This window comes from Sus scrofa, chromosome 5 (genome assembly GCF_000003025.6).
Source record: "Sus scrofa isolate TJ Tabasco breed Duroc chromosome 5, Sscrofa11.1, whole genome shotgun sequence".
Lineage (NCBI taxonomy): Eukaryota > Metazoa > Chordata > Mammalia > Artiodactyla > Suidae > Sus > Sus scrofa.
The window spans coordinates 34,622,340-34,639,467 of NC_010447.5; the positions used below are offsets into that span (position 1 = coordinate 34,622,340).

Sequence of the window (17,128 nt, forward strand, 5' to 3'; positions counted from 1 at the left end):
ATAGAGCAAATCACTGTAAAGAATACCGCACAGGGTCTCTGTGTCCTGGTCCCTGTTTCCTACTGTAATTTATATCATAACTTGATACAAATTCTAGATTAGCTCTTCAGGTGCCTTTCTCTGATTGTACAAGAAGGTAAGCACACTCTTCTCCTTTCCTAGCAAGTTCTTATGATTGCTTTGAGCAGCAACTAAACAAACACATGGTTTAATTATTCTCAGTAAAGACAGTTCAATTATGCCAAAACCAAATTCAGTCTTTTTTTATCAACCAATCTTCAACATCTTTCAGTAGGAAAAAAAAAATCTTTTAAACATTATGAATCAATAGATCAAGTCAGTTTCTTGGTGGGGTGCATTTCATTTTTTTTAACGTTTTTTTTTCTTTCTGTTTTTTAATCAACTTTTTTTGTCTTTTTCTTTTTTTAAATGGGATGCATTTTATTTCATTCTCCTTCTAGAAAGTGCATAGCATAGTTTTGTTAAAAATTGAGACATTTAAGAATACGCACATCAAGGTTTTCTAGACTAGATGTCAGCAATCAACAATTCCTCCCTGAAGATCTTCTATGACATAACTACCTCTCACCTGTGTCATTCAACTGAATATTTGTTTATACATTAGAGACTTTTATAGAAAACTTTCAAAGGCTGCTTGCAGCCCAACACCAAGCAGACAAAGTTTTCTGTGGATAAATACATGTCAAGTTCTTTGGTTTTCTCTTTTTTTTTTTTTTTCCCTTTATTTGACCACGCCCACAGCCTGTAGAAGTTCCCAGGCCAGGGATGGAACCTGTACCACAGCAGTGACCCAAGCCACAGCAGTGACAGGGAACTCCTGATTTTCAGTTAACACATCATTTTGTCACTTCCATGTCAGGAATCTAATCTGCCGGAAGACTCTCCTTTCGACCAATATCAGAGACTCTTCCTCAGTGATTTGCCCTTCTGTTATTGTCAAAAACCAGGCTGATAGATTTGATATTTACAAAGCAGAGTTGGGAGTTCCCCGGTGACTTGGTGGTTAGGACTTGGCACTTTCACCACTGCAGCCCAGGTTCAATCCCTGGCCTGGGAACTGAGGTCCTACATCAAACCTCTGCAGCCAAAAATTAAAAAATAGAAAGCATTGTTGGCAGGGATGTGGGCATGAGCCACAGGGAGGGATTACAGGGAGTACAAAGAAACCATTGCAGTGATGGATATGTTTATTCTCCTGGTTATGGTGATGGTTTCACAAGTGTACACATGTGTCAGACTTATCTGATTGTATACTTTAAATATGTGCAGTTTGATGTATGTAAATTATGCCTCAGTAAATCTGGGGAAAAGATAGAAAGCATTGGTAAGGTCAGTTATTCCCAGATGTGAGTAATCATCAGCCTCACCTGGAAACCTATTTAAAACCTCAATAGAACTGAGACCTTGGAATCAGTATCGTGAAAATCCCTCACATGGTTTCATTAACCAGCTTTGTAAAACTGCTGGTGTTTTACAGATTGCTTTATGTAAAAGTGCACACAACCTAATTTATGGAGTTTAGCCCTAGCAAAAAAATTTGATCTGGAAAGTTGGCACGCTTCCTTTTGTTTATGTCATGGCAGCTGTATAACTCATCTCTCCTTTTTTTCCCTTGGGCACTGAGATGCTCAGAAAGCCACTTATGCTTAAGGCAGGAGCTTTTCTTAGCCTGGGATTTCTACTTTTTTCCCCATGCTTATTACATGGTAGTTGTTTGTTTACTGGCAGTTTAAGGATTTTATTGTACTTAAGGTTTTTGTTTTTATTGTAGTCTATTTCAGATTCCTTTAAAAAGTAGGTCATGTTACAAATAATAAACAAGATTTAAAGTAGGAAGAGATAGCACCTATTCAAAAAGTTTGGAAGATGAAAACATTGCATTTTTATGTCACTTGGCTATACTGCTATACCAGAGGCCTGGCACATTGGAGTGACATTATGCCTGCAGAATTATTTTAGGATTGTATTAATGACAAGGCATTTGTAGACTTTAAAATGAGATTTTATCAGAATCCATAAGTATGATTTCTAGTAGTGATGCAGCAATTCTTTCTCCTAGAAATATGGGTAAAGCTTTGCAGCTAAGAAAGTTTCCAGTGTTTATGGTATACCTGATGTGTAAATATACATAATTGGCACATGCCTATTCTAAGAAGGGTTTAATGAATGCCCTAAAGATTGGTAGATTTTTGCAAGATGAAATAAATTAGAAATGTGTGAAGAAAATAAGACAAAGCATGAGGGGTCTGCTTGGCCCAAAAAAGTCATTATAGTCTTGCTAGAGATGGTCCAAAATCTTAAGTTCCTAGCAGCCTACATGAAAAGGAAATTTTTCTGTTCAGATAAGAAGTACTTGTGGAGTTCCCCGTCGCGGCTCAGTGGTTAATGAATCTGACTAGGAACCATGAGGTTGTGGGTTTCGTCCCTGGCCTTGATCAGTGGGTTAAGGATCCGGCATTGCCACTAGCTGTGGTGTAGGTCACAGACGCGGCTCGGATCCCACATTGCTGTGGCTGTGGCATAGGCTGGTGGCTACAGCTCAGATTAGACCCCTAGCCTGGGAACCTCCATATGCCGAGGGTGCAGCCCTAGAAAAATACCAAAAACAAACAAACAAACAAAAAAACAAAAAAACAAAAAAAAAGAAGTACTTGTGATAATAAAGCTAGAAAGATTCCTGTTTCCTAGAGAATCATCATGGTGAAAACACTTTGAAGGCGATTATCTTGTCTTTTGATAGGTACAGTTACCATCAGGTGATACTAGTAAACTATAATGTAGTTTGGATTTTTATGTGAACTGGTTAAGATGAGTTTAAGAAATGTAGGAGTTCCCGTCATGGCACAATGGTTAACGAATCCGACTAGGAACCATGAGGTTGTAGGTTCGATCCCTGGCCTTGCTTGGTGGGTTAAGGATCCACCAGCTGTGGTGTAGGTCACAGACGTGGCTCGGATCCCGAGTTGCTGTGGCTCTGGCGTAGGCTGGTGGCTACAGCTCAAATTAGACCCCTAGCCTGGGAACCTCCATATGCTGTGGGAGCAGCCCACAAAATGGCAAAAAAAAAAAAAAAAAAAGAAAAAAAGAAAAAAGAAATAGCCTGCTAAATAGCTTCGTGTTTCACTCCCAATACTTTTTAACTACCAGAATTTTTCACAGTGCTTATTAAACTTTACCATCTATTATTCGAAGCCAGGAGCCTCTCAAAAATGCAGATTTCTGAATACTACAACCTCAGGTTCTGATATAGTAAACCAGGGGTTGAAACCCAGGAAGCTGCATTTCAGCAAACACCATAGATGATTCAAATTTGAGAAAAGCTGGCCGAGGGATAAATAGTACAGGTTTAAAAATCATACTGACGATAGGATTTCAGACCATTAAATCATTATTTCAAGTTGTGTAATCTTGGGGAAATGATTTTTCTTTGCCTCACTTTCTTTGATTATAAAGTGGCAATTACAAATTCTTCCAGGGAGTTCCCACTGTGGCTCAGCAGAGGACACAGGTTCGATCCCTAGCCTCTCTCAGTGGGTTAAGGATTTGGTGTTGCCGTGAGCTATGGTGTAGGTTGAAGACATGGCTCAGATCCTGCATGGCTCTGGCTGTGGTGTAGGCTGGCAGTTGCAGCTCCGAAATGACCCCTTGCCTGGGAGCTTCCATGTGCCGCGGGTGCGGCTTTAAAAAGCAAAAATAAAAATAAAATTTTAAAGCAAAAAAAAAAAAAAAAATATATATATATATGCTTCCAGCATAGGGTTGTTTTAAGGATCAAGTGAGATTAAATGTCCTTCCAGAGTACCTGGAAGGTGGTAAGCACTTAATAAATGCTAGCTACTATTATCATAATATACATTCAAAGCTCAACTCAGGGTAGGTCCAATCCTTAGGAAAGTAATTTAAGGGAACCCATAGCATTTACTCTTGTTTTATGATATTTGTACACATCCCCCTCAGGGCTTAAAAGTGCTTTCCATTAGCATTTCCACACAACCCCAAAGATATCTCTTGCTTACTTTTTTGAAGCTCTCAGATATAAAGTAATCATTCTTTTTTTCATTTGTCTTTTGCTTATTGCCGACATCCTCATCACCATCCTGAGTTTAATACATCATATTCAGATCCCATCAGGCCCTATATCTGTTTGCCAAATGCTGAAAACAGTGTTTGTCAGAAAATTTTCCTTTTTGGTCTCACCATTGTGGAATTATGACAAACTGAATCCTGAGCCCAAACGCCTTTAGAAATGATTTTTGCTAACCCATTCAAAATCTGCCTGGTAAAGTTGCAGGAAGTTGGGGGGGTTGGGGGTTGCTCCTTCAATTGAGGCACTAAAGGCGCAGTTTGAAAAAGCTAGCCTTTCATTATGTAGTAAGGACAATGTAGAGGTAACATCAGTAAATCCTACAACTGAATGATAGACTTAAGCTTAACTAAGCAGAGAAACAAGTGTTTTCTTCTAGGGAGGAAAAACTATTTTTTCTTCTACTCATCTGAGGTTCATTGCCTGGGACCCTGTAAATTAGAGTGACATAAGACTGGTTAACAAGAGAAAAATAGAGAAGTCTGTTAACACATGCATCATGCCTACACAGTGATGAGTAGCTCAAAGAGGTGGTTAGACTTGGACTTATAGCATCTTTTTTTTTTTTTTTTTTTTTTTTTTATTTTAAGATAGCAGTACATGTTTAGAGAAGGGACAAGATGAGGTGAAAAGGACCTTGAGTTTCTAGGGCAGCGTTTTGTAGGAAGGTAAATATATGAGGAGCTAATGGAACATAAGTGCTGAGTTAATGAAGTTTGTTTGATAGATTCCTCTGGCTTGTAAGGCTCTAGCGTTGTCTCCAGTGATTAACTTCTGTCCTTTCTGGACGAGAATGGAAGGGGAACACCTTTATAAAATTTATGTCCTGCTTTTAGGCAAGTAGCAGGAGGGTGTGCACTTTCTTGGATCTGCTTCTTCTCAGTTGCTTTCAGTTCAAAATAATCCTTCTGCCAAAGTGGCATATTCTATATCCTTCACTTCTATTGAAGGAGACTGTGGGGCATCTTAGAACCGTGTAAAGTGGAAACAGACATCAAGTATTCTTTTTTTTTTTTTGTCCTTTTTTGCCTTTTCTGGGGTCGCTCCCACAGCATATGGAGGTTCCCAGGCTAGAGGTCGAATCGGAGCTACAGCTGCCAGCCTACACCACAGCCACAGCAACATGGGATCTGAGCCACATCTGCAACCTACACCACACCTCACAGCAATGCCAGATGCGTAACCCACTGAGCAGGGCCAGGGATCAAACCCAACTCCTCATGGATACTAATTGGGTTCGTTAACCACTGAGCCACAGTGGGAACCCCCCATTTAATATATTTAGACCTCAGTTGCCTCAAGGTAACAAACTGAAAAGCAAAATGGCAGATAAGGGGAGGGAGCTACTGTATAGAAGTAAAGGATTCAACCTCAACAATAGTGACTAGAGAAGGCATATATATAAAAGATACTTAGGGAAGCATTTTACTAGAAAATTAGCTGCAAAATGCATTTGTTATGGAAACAACATGCAAATTAATTAAAATCGTGTTAAAAATCCAAGTCCCTCTCCACCAGCCCCCTCCTTTTTAACTGTTTTAACCATGGGTAAGCGTTCAGTACATTCACATTAGTGTACACTGTTGACCTTTGATGAAGACTCTAGCTTATCTTTGAACCACTTAATTTTGGAGGGCTAGAACAATCCAAGAAAGACAGGGAGGAGAGGAGAGGAGAAAGGAAGGTAGGTAGGAATGAAGGTAAGAAGGAAGAGAGGGAGGAAGGTCACCCCAAAGTAGCTCTTACCTTCCCTCGCACACTCACGTAGAGGGTCTGACAGCTGTGACTTCTCATAGTTGGGGAAAGAGCTGTGACTTCTCATAGTTGGGGAAAGAATGGTGACAGTGTGCGAGGGGTGGGATTTCAAAGACTGTGAAATAAGACTATAACTGTATTGTGCCCTGGTTATCTTGGGACCAAGGGTTCTCCTTTTTTACCTTCAAGGCTTGAAGTTTGGTGAAATTTTGCATGGATAACAAGACTGCCGTTGGGATGGTTTCCCCTTCATCTGTAGCAAGTGTTTACCTAGCACCACCGATGTGCAGAATAACAAGCAGTGACAAAGTCAAGGGTCTTACTGGAGTAAAGGATATGCACATTGATATATGTCACAAATTAATGGTAGTACAAGTCTTGAAGATAATGTGTTGCTACAGGAATTCAGAAAAAGGAGTAACTTCTGCAAGCTGGAATGATTTTTGCTTAATTGTTACAATGACTCTGCATTCACTAAGTTCAAATTTTAATTGAAATCAAATGTCAATAAAAATCTCACTTTATGTGCAGAATTCGAAATGATATGCACAAAAAAGGGCAAGGATTATGTAATTCTAGAGCCAGTCTGCAAAACCACTTATCTTAATGCTGCATGATGGCTGCATTATAGGTGGAAGAGAAATACCCAACATTCTTTATCAGTCTTCTGGGAAAATAGGTCTTGAATTATGAGAGCTCTGATTATGGAGAATGCCTCAGGAATGCATTTCTCTGTTAAATGCACTGCTCTTGTACTCTAAAGCTTCTGATATTCTTGAGAGCAATTGGACTGATTATTCTGCATTATTTTATTTTCCGGTGGAAGCATAGCTACTCTTGTGTAACAGAAAAAACTTCCTGTGGATGAAATGGAAATATCTTGCAAATATGTAAATCTCTTACATGAAAGCTCAATCTCAGGATCTCCCACTAGTGGCCAAAGACAGGAGATCACGGCTAGTGAGATGTATCTCATCTTCACTTTGGGGTTATGAGACCAATGTTGCAAATAGAATTGCAAATAGAATCCCACATTGATAAGACTGAATATATTGCTAACGCTTGGCAAAATTTATCAAGAAAGTGGTCAAAAAAAAAAAAAAAAAAGAAAGTGGTCAGTAATTTAAAATGATGGCCAGTCCTACCCAGAAGCATGGAAAAACACATTAAATCCAACTACTCACTTGTTTGTTCATTATTAAAAACTTTCACATAATGAAGCTGAGTTGACCTGAAGACTACACCACAGGTCTTTCTGACCAAATTCAAATAGTGGCTTTAGCTGATGTTTTTTTTGTAAATTAAGATCATTTGTCAGGTACATGAAAAGATGTTCAATATCATAAATCATCAGGGAACTGCACATCAAAACCACAATGAGATATCACCTCATACCTGTGAAAATGACTATTATCAAAAAAACAAAAATAACAAGTGTTGGTGAAGATGTGGAGAAAGGGGAATTACTGTTGGGGGGCATGTAAATTGATGCAGCCACTATGAAAAACATATGAAGTTTCCTCAAAAAATTAAAAATGGAACTACCATATGATCACATGATCCGGCAATTTCACCTCTGGATATTTGTCTGAAGAAAATGAAAACACTAATTTGAAAAGATATATGCTCCCCATGCCTATTACAGCATTATTTACAATACCCAAGACATGAAACAACCTGTGTCCAAAAATGGATGAATGACTAAAGAAAATGTGATACCACATACATATATATACTCACATATATATTTATATATATATATATACACACACACACACACATATACTTACATACAATGGAATATTATTCAGCCATTAAAAGAGAACAAGGAGTTCCGTCATGGAGCAGCAGAAATGAATCTGACTAGGAACCATGAGGTTGCAGGTTCAATCCCTGGCCTCACTCAGTGGGTTAAGGATCCAGCATTGCCACGAGCTGTGGTGTAGGTGGCAGATGCGGCTCGGATCCTGCATTGCTGTGGCTGTGGTGTAGGCCAGCAGCTGTAGTTCTGATGAGACCCCTAAGCCTGGGAACCTCCATATGCTGTGGGTGCGACCCTAAAAAAATGACAAAAAAAAAAAAAGAACCAAATCTGCCATTTGCAACAACGTGGATGAATGTTGAGGGTATTATGCTAAGTGAAGTGAGACAGAGAAAGACAAATATATGATTTCACTTATATGTGGAATCTTAACAACAAACAACCAAGTTTATTTAAGATACAGAGATTAGATGGGTGGTTGCCAGAGGTGGAGGGTTGGGGAGGTGGGCAAAATAGATGAAAGGGGTAAAAAACAAAACAAAACCTCATTTGGGTTTGGGTTTGTTTGAGAAGGCCAAAACTTAAGTACGTTTTAGACTGATTCAGCAGACATTAAAGGGTAAGTGAGAAAATGGAACATGCTAAAAACTTAGAAGGGAGGAAAATAATAGTGTCAGAGATGGCTACACTTTTCACATTTTACAAGGAAATTACATGATAAATAATATGCAAATTTGCACCCATTACTTGATTCAAGACCTCAGAACTTTCCACCATGGGTTTGAAGCACAAAGCACAGTATTTATACTCAGGGTGAAGGCTTCACTTCCAATGCTGGTTATACCCTTTGGACCAGAAAGCAAGCTGAGCTCCATGCTGTGAAGAGCTATGCCATGCCAAGGCGGTTGACCACTCTTTCTTTCCTGTTCTCCACTGTCTTGCAGACCGGACGATGTGCTCCTGCATCGCACTCATGATGAGATCGTCCTCCTGCATTGCTTCCTCTGGCCCCTGGTGACATTCGTGGTGGGCGTTCTCATTGTGGTCCTGACCATCTGTGCCAAGAGCCTGGCAGTCAAGGCAGAAGCCATGAAGAAGCGCAAGTTCTCTTAAAGGGTGTCAGCTTGTGGAAGCCAAACACAGAAGCTGCACTTCTCGCCACACGTCTACCTGCCGAGCCTGTTTCCCAGCGCAGGAGGTGGAAGGGGCTGGGAGAGGTCTCTGAGAGGCTGCTCCCTCAATGACAGCAGAAACAGGCACAACTGGAAGACTTAGAACCTCATAGATTGTTTTCCATGTGTCGTAGCCATGGCTGAAGGGTCCAGCTCTTAGCTGTACGGAGTAATCGTTGCAGAAAATCCTATAGAAGTTAATTTTCTTTAGGAAGTAACTGTGTATAATTGTACAGTGTAGGATACAAACCATTATGATTTATGCTACTTAAAAATATTAAAATAGAGTGGTCTGCATTCTTTTCTATTTCCTTTTTTATGCTTAGAACACTGGGGTTTTAAAAAAGGGTCTTACGGATTTCATTTGATTTTGCTAGATTAAACTTTTCCTTGGAGACAGGGGTGCTGGCACAAGTCTCTCGACCTCACCATGTAATCCCCAGTTTCCATTAAAGAAAATACCTTCTGACTCCTGCTTGCAAAAGGAAAACTACACTGTTAATTCAGTTTCCACGTCCCTTCTGTGACTCTGCAACAGGGAACCCTCAGAGGTTGGGAAAACTTATCCTCCGACACCTGCCTATGCCTCTGCATCATTTTTCACCAGATTATTTCTTAAAAGAGGGAGACGATTCTGAAGAAGGCCCGTCCTAGCTCTAGGAGCACTGTGCCTCTTTATTCATCTGTTCCAATTATTTTTGATTGGTTTTTTTTTTCTTTGTGCAATAGAATGTACACGATGTGAAGGACACTTTTCAGCTTAGCTAAATGCCGTTTTCATTTCTTTTTTCTTTTAGGTCAGAAAAAAAATGTCAAAATCAGTTGAAGCATTTTATTTCTCATTTCTTTGTCCTTGACTTGGATGTTTTCAGTATTAAAACAAGAATATTGATGCAGTTGATTTGTTTGCTTGGACAAACCTGGACGTGCAAGAGATCACTCTGCTGATGCGCATTCTGTGCCTTTATCAAAAGTTGATTGAGGAGACCATACCTCTTTGCATCTGTTCTTCAACTCAGATTCCAAATATCAATCACAGGTCTCAGTGAATATCAAATCTACCCTATTTATTTACCACATGGACTCAAACTTTTGTTTAGATGAGATGTACGTTTTTGGTCAAGGAGACACTGACAGCATCATTTCTTTTGGCTTTCTTCTAGTATTCCTCAGACATGCTTCTATTAGAATAAAGGCAAATGGGAATTTAAAGACAAGCTCTCTTCAGTTAATTGCTCCGAGTTCTAAGATTACATCTTAGTAGAATGATGGTTTCCTGACTTTTAGCCCACGTACCACCAGTGTTTTCTTAATTTTAGAATACAAGCACTTGAGAGAGCCATTGTCTTCTGCAGAAGACTAGGGTGTTGGATGACTATGATTTCTTTTTTTCCAATTCAAATGTTACAGATTTCACTGTGAACAAGGTCTTGAACACAGTATCACAGTATTCATGACATCTTTTAAGGCAGCTACAGTGCCTTGACTTCAATCCCAGTTTTCGGTTGCAGCATCCTTGTTGTCTTGGCAACACAGTGAACCATCCTGAAGCACAGAGTAACACGAAACTGGGAATCAGAAAAAAATCATCGTCTTTGCATCACACTGTGGGAGAGGGAGTCTATCCATTTTATCTTCGCCCAATAATCTGTGATTAACTGATTACAAGGAGTGGATGAAAATAATGCATGGACATATGTGTTGGTAAAAAGGGCAGTTAATACATATTGATCTGAGTTGTTTACCAGTTTGATACTCATCCATTTTGCATATTAATGAAATGCTTCTAGTGAGGCTCAGAGTATATCTGATTATATCCCGTAGGTTGATTTTTGGAAAAGAGGAGAAGTACACTGAATTCCTGAGGTCACATATAGTTTTAAGGTCTTTCTTGCCAGATCAATTCGAGGTTCCTTATATGTACTGTTAAAGGTAAAAATCCAAAAGAACAAGGAGAGGACATTTTTAATATCATAGAAGAGAAAGGAGCTTAACGTCTTAAATGTTTAAATTCTTTGTGTGTGTGTGTAAGGGAGGAAATGGTCGAGGCTGCTGTAGCAGAAACCCCTAAATGTGATGACTCATGTAAAATAGAAGTTCTTTTCTTTCTCATATAGCAATCCTGAGGCCATTGAGAAATACAGGGCAGGAAGGGCAGGTCTGTTTCATAAGGTCACCAAGAGAACCAGAATTCATCTACCTTGTTGTCATTACCAAAGACGGTGTTCCTCTCATGGTCAAAGCTGGCTCAGAGAAGCTCATTCACTTTGCAGCCAGTGAAAAGAGAGAAAGTGGAGAGCAAGCTATTTCCTTTTAAGGAAGTTGCAGCCATTACTCTGCTCATGGCCCATCCACAAATGCTAACTATATAACTCTCTCTACCTAGCTTGAAGGATGGCTGGGACATGTTATTTTCAGCCTAGTGGACATATGTCCTACTAAAACTCGGGGGGGTGGGGGGAAGAAAAAAGGCAGAATGAATACTAGAGTAAATGACAGAATGGTGGGCGGCTGTAATTGGCCCAGGCCATGATGAAAATCTGAGCAGGGATGACAAAGATCTCTTGCCCTGGCAGCATAGAAAGTCCAGGGCAAGACCTTGATTAGACCCTGAATCTGTTCTTTTCGAGAAATTCCCTTGTCCACTGTCTGTTGTGGCCCCTAGTTTGACTGGAAAATTCTTGCTTGTCAGGCTCAGCCACACCTGATACTTTGGGGAGGCATCATAGCCTTGGCAGGCATCTGCCTGCTGGTGCAGATTCCTAAACCTGGATTTCCTTAGACAAACATAGATTTTTATAGTTTATAGGATTATTGTTGATTTGGCTGTGATCAGGAGTCTGGCTCCATATTTGATGTTTGACTGCTAACAGCTTTCTCTTTCTGCTCCACCTCTGGGCAAGCTGATGAAAGAGCCTGGGTACCTCCTCCTTTAGAGCAGATGGGAAGTTCATACCTGCCCTCACCTGCTCATGGAACCCTCTCTCTGCTCCACTCCCTAAGAATCATAAAAGCCAGGCCAGTCAAGTCATTTGGGGATCTGCTTGGGAACTGCCCCACTCTCCCAGAAAGTCTCATTATGTGAACAATAAACCTTTTCATACCCTCTTGATGTGTGTGATTATTAGTCTCAACATCCAAACCGAATTTGGGGTAATGGGGTCATCTGGCCTCAGAGAAGTGTATCAGATTGGTGATATGATTTCGTCAAAACATGGTATTTGGGTTGTTTTGCTTTTTGTTTCATTAGTTCACGTGAAAGTAACCAAAGCCAGAGGGCTACTCTCATTATAGTTCTCAAGGCAGCAGCATCTCACTAGGCTCTGGGCTTGGCCCGTATCTCCATCCTTCAGTGAAATGGCAGCCACTTTGAAGCCTTCTGGAGTGAGTTTATGTGAGAATTGGTACCCTTGATCTGGTCTTTTCTGTTCAGCTGACTTCCTGCTGACTCCTGCTGTCTGAAGTACAGAAGCAGTTGGGCTGCAGAATATAGGCTCAACTCCTGTAACCAAGCTGTGTTGCCTACTCGTATACTAGTTTTCTTGTTTCACTATTTGTCATAGTACCTTACTGAAAAACGGCAAAAAGCAACCAATGCATAGCGTCACTGTGCTTTTTTTCTAATTACTTTCCCCATAGCTACAGGTCTGCCTTCCAAGTTGTTACTAGTGCCAGTTTTATCTAACGGTTAGTCAAAGCATAACCAGGGTCTCTTGTTTTCCATCCTGCAGTATCTGTTTCCTTGCTGCCTGGCAACAATGCAAAGCTGCATATCTTAGACTTTTGCTATGACAGGAATATAATTTACATTGCTTTTTCCTGACTGTTCTCATCTGGTGATCTCAGCTGTTGGTTCCTAGATCTCTTCTCTCCTGTTTTGAGCTCTAAGACCTGCCCTGACCTGTTTTGAGCTCTGGATATATGTTGCAATAGCTCTGTTGCAATCTCAAGTCTCTGCCTCAAGCTTAGTAATGGGCAGACGATGCAATGACAGTAACTAATGGGACAAGGTATTACCAGACAGCATAGACAGAGAACCACGTACCTGGCTCAGATCATTTGTCCTGGAAAAGTACTGGAATACATCAATCCGTTATAACAACCTTTTCCTAATTTCTTAACATTTCCCGGTACATGGTCTAGAGTTCATATGCACTCTACCCTTTTAGGGCCTATGCACATGTGGTCCTGTCCCCTGGTCTGGACCTCTCTTTTCACCATATTTGTAAATCTGGGTCTTCTTATTCATCAGGTCTGAGCTTAAGGATTGAGTTTTCCTTGAAGCCTTCCACAGATCCTATTTAAGTAGATTTCTCCTGTCATCCTCTTCCTTTTCATCTTTCTTTCTTCTTTTGTAGTACCTATTGCTGCTTGTGTTAATTTATTTGTTTCCTTGTGTATTATTTATCTCTCCTATTAGATGATAAGTTATGAAGATCCATAAGAACAATGTTGCTGGAATTTTTTTCCCATCACTGGCATTATGCCTGACACATTAAGGTGCTAAATAAATGGATAAATGCTCCCCAGATCCATTATGTTCTTTGTACATATTGTTTCCACATCCTTTCCAAGTAACATATCGATCTTTTTATCCATAATGACAATGATAATAATGCTCCCATTAACTCTTTTTATTTTTTTCTTCTTAGGGCCACACCTGTGGCATATGGAAGTTCCTAGGCTAGGGGTCAAATTGGAGCTGCAGCTGCTGGCTGACACCAGAGCCACAGCAATGAAGGATCCAAGCCGCATCTGTGACCTACACCACAGCTCACAGCAACGCTGCATCCTTAACCCACTGAGCGAGGCTAGGGATTAAACCTGCATCCTCATGGATACTTGTTGGGTTTGTTACCATTGAGCCACAATGGGAACTTCCCCCCATTAACTCTTTTTTTTTTTTTTTTCAAGACAGAAATTTTTTTTTTTTATTTTCCCACTGTACAGCAAGGGGGTCAGGTTATCCTTACATGTATACATTGCAATTACAGTTTTTTCCCCCCACCCTTTCTTCTGTTGCAACATGAGTATCTAGACATAGTTCTCAATGCTATTCAGCAGGATCTCCTTGTAAATCTATTCTAGGTTGTGTCTGATAAGCCCAAGCTCCCGATCCCTCCCACTCCCTCCCCCTCCCATCAGGCAACCACAAGTCTCTTCTCCAAGTCCATGATTTTCTTTTCTGAGGAGATGTTCATTTGTGCTGGATATTAGATTCCAGTTATAAGTGATATCATATGGTATTTGCCTTTGTCTTTCTGGCTCATTTCACTCAGTATGAGAGTTCTAGTTCCATCCATGTTGCTGCAAATGGCATTATGTCATCCTTTTTTATGGCTGAGTAGTATTCCATTGTGTTTATATACCACATCTTCCGAATCCAATCATCTGTCGATGGACATTTGGATTGTTTCCATGTCCTGGCTATTGTGAATAGTGCTGCAATGAACATGCGGGTGCAAGTGTCTCTTTTAAGTAGAGCTTTGTCCGGATAGATGCCCAAGAGTGGGATTGCAGGGTCATATGGAAGTTCTATGTATAGGTTTCTAAGGTATCTCCAAACTGTTCTCCATAGTGGCTGTACCAGTTGACATTCCCACCAACAGTGCAGGAGGGTTCCCTTTTCTCCACAGCCCCTCCAGCACTTGTTATTTGTGGATTTATTAATGATGGCCATTCTGACTGGTGTGAGGTGATATCTCATGGTAGTTTTGATTTGCATTTCTCTTATAATCAGCGATGCCCCCATTAACTCTTTTTTTTAAAAATGATTTTTACTTTTTCTATTATAGTTGGTTTACAGTGTTCTGTCAACTTTCTACTGTACAGCAAAGTGACCCAGTCACACACATATATGTGTATGTGTGTATATATATTCTTTTTCTGACATTATCCTCCATTGTGTTCCATCACAAATGACTAGATATACTTCCCTGTGCTATACGGCAGGATCTCATTGCTTATCCACTCCAAATGCAGTAGTTTGCATCTGTTAAACGCAGACTCGCAGTCCATCCCGCTCCTTCCCTCTCACCATTGGCAACCACAAGTCTGTTCTCCAAGTCCATGAGTTTCTTTTCTGTGGAAAGGTTCGTTTGTGCCATCTATTAGATTCCAGATAGAAGTGATATCATATGGTATTTGTCTTCCTCTTTCTGACTTACTTCACTTAGTATGAGAGTCTCTAGTTCCATCTATGTTTCGGCAAATGGCATTATTTTGTTCTTTTTTTTATGGCTGAGGAGTATTCCATTGTGTATATGTACCACATCTTCTTAATCCATTCGTTTGTCGATGGACATTTAGGTTGCTTCCATCACTAACTCTTTTTAAGTGGTTTCTGTGTGCATCTATGCTTTGTCAAACATCTAAGTTATTCAGCAGATCTGGGCAGAGTGAGACAGCACAGTACCTGGGCATAATTAACCCTAGAAAACATTAAAATTAATGAATTAACAAATACGTGTTTCAGTTTTAACCTTAAAATGAAAACAGATAAAGCTAATGAATTCGCAGCTTAATACAACACACATTTATTATCTCATCGTTTCTGAAATTTAGAAATCAGAAAGTAGTTTAGCTGTAAATCTAAATTATTCTTGGTGAAATTTTGCCATTTACAAAGATAAGTGCACGGGTTAGGGTTATAGTAGCATAAACATAAGAAGCAGGGGTCCAGCAGAACGATCGCAGGGAACTTTTGATAAGAACTCAATTTGACAGGCGCCTTAGAACGAAAAGTGAGCAAAGTCCAATTGTTTGCATTTTTTTGACTGCTGTGAAGGAACTTCCAATGAAGTCACTGGAGACTTCAGGAGTAGACTTTTCAGTAACTTTAGACAGCTTTCAAGAATAGATACTGAAGCATATGTGACCCTTGCTCTTTCCTCACTTTTTGTGAATATTCTTAAGCCAGAAAAGAGGGCTTTACATGCAAAAAGACTGAAATTGGAAATAGTCTCACTCCCAGATCTTGAACATCTCAGGGAAAATTTTGGAAGAGCCTCAGAGACCTTAGATTTAGAATAAATTAATGTTATTACAGATAAAACTACCAGATGCTTGGAGTTCCCACTGTGGCACAGTGGGTAAGAATCTGTAACAGTTTGGGTCATTGTGGAGGCGTGAGTTCAGTCCCTAGCCCAGGAACTTTCATAGGTTGCAGGTGTGTGGCCCTAAAAAAAAAAGAAAAGAAAAAAAAACTACCAGATGCTTTAATGGAGGGAAATCGTAGATAAAGATGCCTGTAAATGTTGTAAATAGATAGGATATTGGAAAAGCAATTGTGCTAGTTAGTAAGCTGAAGAAAGGAAGAATCGAGTGAATAATGAGGGATAGTCAATGGTGAAGAAGTAACTAGGAAGATAAGGGTTAGTTGAACAAGGTTGTTGGTTCAGATTTCTCAGCCCCAAATATCTTCCTTTCTCCTGGTACAGGGAGGGTACCTTTCGGGAGGGAAATTTATCTCCTCCTTCCGGGGAAGAAGAACAAGTGAGCAGAAGGTCAGAGTGGCCTCCTTCAGCTTAAGTAAGGTATATAACACACCCAGATGCCATTGTGGGGGGATAGCCTGAACCCCATCAGGCTGCTACAGTACCAACCTGAGACCCAGGGGGTGAGGATATAGATTTGTTTAGGACTTGAGGGTCGTAAATAGTCATTCCCCACTTCCCTGTGATACTAAACCCAAATGCTGTTTCATCATGGGGTTACATATTCTAGACTCATAAATCTGCTGTGCTGTCTTTAGAAGTTTCTTACTGTACATTAAAATAGTTAATCCCGGGAATTCCCGTCGTGGCTCCATGGTTAATGAATCCGACTAGGAACCATGAGGTTTCGGTTCGATCCCTGGCCTTGCTAAGTGGGTTAAGGATCCGGCGTTGCTGTGAGCTGTGGTGTAGGTTGCAGAAGTGGCTCAGATCCTGCGTTGCTGTGGCTCTGGCGTAGGCCGGCGGCTTCAGCTCCGATTCAACCCCTAGCCTGGGAACCTCCATATGCTGCAGGAGCAGCCCTAGAAAAGGCAAAAAGACAATAAATAAATAAATAAATAAATAATTAATTAATTAATTAAATAAAATAGTTAATCCCGCTCCCCCTTTCCTGGAAAAGTCAACAATATGCCTGGAGAGTTATGCTTCAGTGATTAAATGGGATACCCTCCTGCTTTTTTTCATAAGGCCCTGACCTTAGGGACCTTGGCTTTCTTGCAATTCTATTCTTACCCAATACGTGCATGACCTCTTGACCTTTATTAGAGTCTGAAGATGAATGGAGCTCTCTCAATTAATTTCATTAATCTTCCTAACAGTTTGAATTCTTAAGGACTTC

The 17,128-nt window shown here is 40.2% G+C and overlaps 1 protein-coding gene across 1 annotated transcript in view; it reads left to right on the forward strand.

Moving 5' to 3' along the window:
* KCNMB4 (potassium calcium-activated channel subfamily M regulatory beta subunit 4) overlaps positions 1 to 11,902 on the forward strand; it is a 72,252-nt gene extending 60,350 nt beyond the window's left edge. Inside the window, exon 3 of the mRNA XM_021091986.1 lies at positions 8,567 to 11,902. Coding sequence (XP_020947645.1) covers positions 8,567 to 8,735 — 169 coding nt within the window. The 3' untranslated portion in view covers positions 8,736 to 11,902. The remainder of the gene's footprint in view (positions 1 to 8,566) is intronic.